Source organism: Eimeria tenella, genomic scaffold (genome assembly GCF_000499545.2).
Source record: "Eimeria tenella Houghton genomic scaffold, Eth_scaff1292, whole genome shotgun sequence".
In the NCBI taxonomy this organism is placed as follows: domain Eukaryota; phylum Apicomplexa; class Conoidasida; order Eucoccidiorida; family Eimeriidae; genus Eimeria; species Eimeria tenella.
Window position 1 is genome coordinate 1 of NW_013543757.1, and position 2827 is coordinate 2827.

General features: G+C 62.5%; 2 protein-coding genes across 2 annotated transcripts; one reads left to right on the plus strand and one right to left on the minus strand.

Moving 5' to 3' along the window:
- Positions 1–69: 69 nt before the first annotated feature.
- On the minus strand, positions 70–1260 carry ETH_00027340 (uncharacterized protein; the record flags this gene model as incomplete). The annotated part of the gene is made up of 4 exons (XM_013379003.1): positions 70–150; positions 533–691; positions 1024–1155; positions 1243–1260. The coding sequence occupies 4 exons, from the start codon at positions 1258–1260 to the stop codon at positions 70–72; spliced, it is 390 nt and encodes a 129-aa protein (XP_013234457.1).
- A 48-nt stretch (positions 1261–1308) lies between these two features.
- Positions 1309–2712, plus strand: ETH_00027345 (uncharacterized protein; the record flags this gene model as incomplete). The annotated part of the gene is made up of 1 exon (XM_013379004.1): positions 1309–2712. A coding segment is annotated over one exon (1404 nt), but the record flags the coding sequence as incomplete, so codon positions are not given.
- Positions 2713–2827: the final 115 nt, after the last annotated feature.

The window sequence follows — 2827 nt, forward strand, 5'->3', positions numbered from 1 at the left end:
TGCTGCTCCTGCTGCTGCTGCTGCTGCAGCACCAGCCGCAGCTCGTCAGCCAAGGCCCTCCACACAACGTCAGGCGGCGTCAGTTTCAAATGGAAAACGTGCTGCGCCTCCTGTAGGCAGGCTGCGCCCCACTCTGGGTTCTTGCATTCCCTGCAGCAGCAGCAGCAGCAGCAGCAACAGCAGCCCTTAGCAGCAGCAGATGGTGGCAGCAGCAGCAACAGAAACAGCAGCAACAGGTTGCAGCTGCCGCGTCGGACTGGCGGGGGGTCTGGAGCTAAAGCCAAAAACTGTGCTCGTGATTTCCTGCAGCAGCTCCTCAAGCAGCAGCCGTTGCTGCTGCAAGCATCAGCTGCTGCTTCAGCAGCACCAGACCCGACGGCAGCAGCAGCTGTAAATGTAAAACAATACGGCAGCAACACCAGCCCCAGCGCCACCACCAGCAGCCCAAGCAGGAACCCCAGCAGCAGCAGCAGTCACAGCAGCAGCAGCAGCAGCAGCAGCAGCAGCAGGACCTCAAGAGGTAGTGCAGCACGGGCCCGGAGAGGGCAGGCATGAGCTGCTCTGCTGCGCCCTCGAGTTCGTCGTCGCCCAAAAAGACCGACAGCGACTTCAGCGGCAGCACAGCAGCAGCACGAGAAGAGGGCCGCGGCAGCAGCGAAGCAGCAATTGCCAGCAGCAGGTCCGGCTTCGCCTGCAAACAAACCCCAAACCCCAAACCCTAAACCCTAAACCCTAGAGCCCCACCGGCTGTGCAAAGAGCGCGAAGGAGCCACTTCCGCAGACGCCACAGCGCCAGCAGCAACAGCAGCAGCAGGAGCAACGGCAGCAGGAGCAACAGCAGCAACAGGAGCAGCAACAGCAGCAGCAGCAACGGCACGAGAAGCAGCAGCAAGAGCAACAGGAGCAACCGCAGCAGCAGAAGCAACAACAGCAGCAACAGCAACAGCAACAGCAGCAGCAGCAACAACAGCAGCAGCAACAGCCGCAGCAGCAACAGCAGCAGCAGCAGCAGCAGCAGCAGACGCGGATGTTGAGCTCGGGCTGCGTCTCCTCGTTGGCCTTTTCGCCCTGCGCTGTGAGCCACAAAACGGCGCGGCGGTTAAGAGACCAGTCCCGAAGCGGCAGCAGCCGCCACACGGCCAAAATTAGCCGCACCTGCGCCAAACCCTAAACCCTAAACCCTAGACCCTAAACCCTAGACCCTAAACCGTAGGTGGCGATATCAACACTATGGTTCCGCACCGCAGCGGGGAGCCGCATGCAAAAAAGAGGGGATGCAGGCGCCCCTTGGGGACAGAAGCAGCAGCAATGCCAAGTGAACTGGCAGCAGCAGCAGCAGCAGCAGCAAAGATATCTAAACTCGGCAGCAACGCCACAAAGAGCAGCTGCGCCACGGGCAGCCAGAGCAGCACCAACGCGAGCAGCAGCACACACACACGAAGTCCACCCTCCCAGCAGCAGCAGCAGCAGCGGCAGCAGCAGCAGCAGCAGCGGCAGCAGCAGCAGCAGCGTACTCTTTCCTGCGTAGTGAGGATGGAGCTGGTGAGGGGCATCTGCTGCAGCAGCAAATCCAACACGGCCCTGCAGACGAGGCTGCTGGAGTCCCCCAGAGCTGCTTCCAAAGCCCCAATGACCAGCCGCGGCCTATCTGGCAGCAGCAGCGCGACGCGTTGCTGCGCCCAAGCCGCACGCAGCAACGCAGCAGCAGCAACTGCAGCAGCAGCAGCTGCTGCAGCAGCGGCTGCATCCACGAAGGCAGCTCTGACGGCAGCACAAGCCAGGCAGCAACCGCGGCGCCAGCTGCAGCGCCCCAACAGCAAACCAGCAGCAGCAGCAGCAGCAGCAGCTCACTGGCGGCTGCTGCGCAAGGGGGGGGTTCAGCAGTTTGGAAATAATGAGCAGTGCCGGGATTCGAACGCGAGCGGCTCTGAGCAAAGAGGCCCAAAGGGCAGAAGCAAAAGGGCCCAGCCCCACAGCGTGCTGCAGCTTCTCTGCTGTTGCAGCAGCAAACTCAAAAGTTGCTGCTTTCTCCTCCTCGAGGCACAGCAGCAAAGAAACCAAAAGCCCCGACAGACACGGCAGCAGCCGCCGCCCTGCAAGCCCACAAACACAAGGAAAAAGTGCCCCAGCTGCAGCAGCAGCAGCAGCCGCAGCAGCAACAGCAGCAGCAGCAGCAGCATCCTCGTTGTCCTGCCGTCCTCTTCCTCGTCATTACCAGCAGCAGCACCAGCATCCCCAACAGCAGCAGCAGCAGCAGCAGCAGCACCACACCCCCAGCAGCAGCAGCAGCACCACCACCCTAACGACCCTAACTCCATGACCACCACCACCAGCAGCCTCAGCAGCAGCAGCAGCAGCAGCAGCAGCAGACCGAGAGGCAGGAAGAAGGCGTCGAGGATGTGGAGGAAGAGGGGCCTCAGGTGCGCAGCAGCTTCTGCTGCAAAGGCAAAAAGGCCCCAAGACCACAAAGACAAGTCCCGCCCGAGGCCTTCGGGGCCCAGCCGCCGCAGAATAGCAGCAAAAGCTTCCAGGGCCAGCGCATGCACTCCCGCCGGCAGCTGCGGGTTCAGGCACTGCAGCAGCAGCAGCAGCAGCAGCAGCGGCAGCAGCGGTGGGAGGGGGGGTGCTGGGACGGCAGGGGAGGAGCGGCAGCAGCTGTTGCTGCTGCTGCAGAGACAGAGGGGGCTACAGCAGCTACAGCAGCAGCAACAGGTGCAGCAGCAGCAGCAGCAACGGCAGCAGCAGCAGGAGCAGCTGGTGCTCGAGGGAACGTGGCAGCTGCAGCTGAACTGGGGGCTGCAGGAAGCTTGTAGCAGCGGCAAAGGCC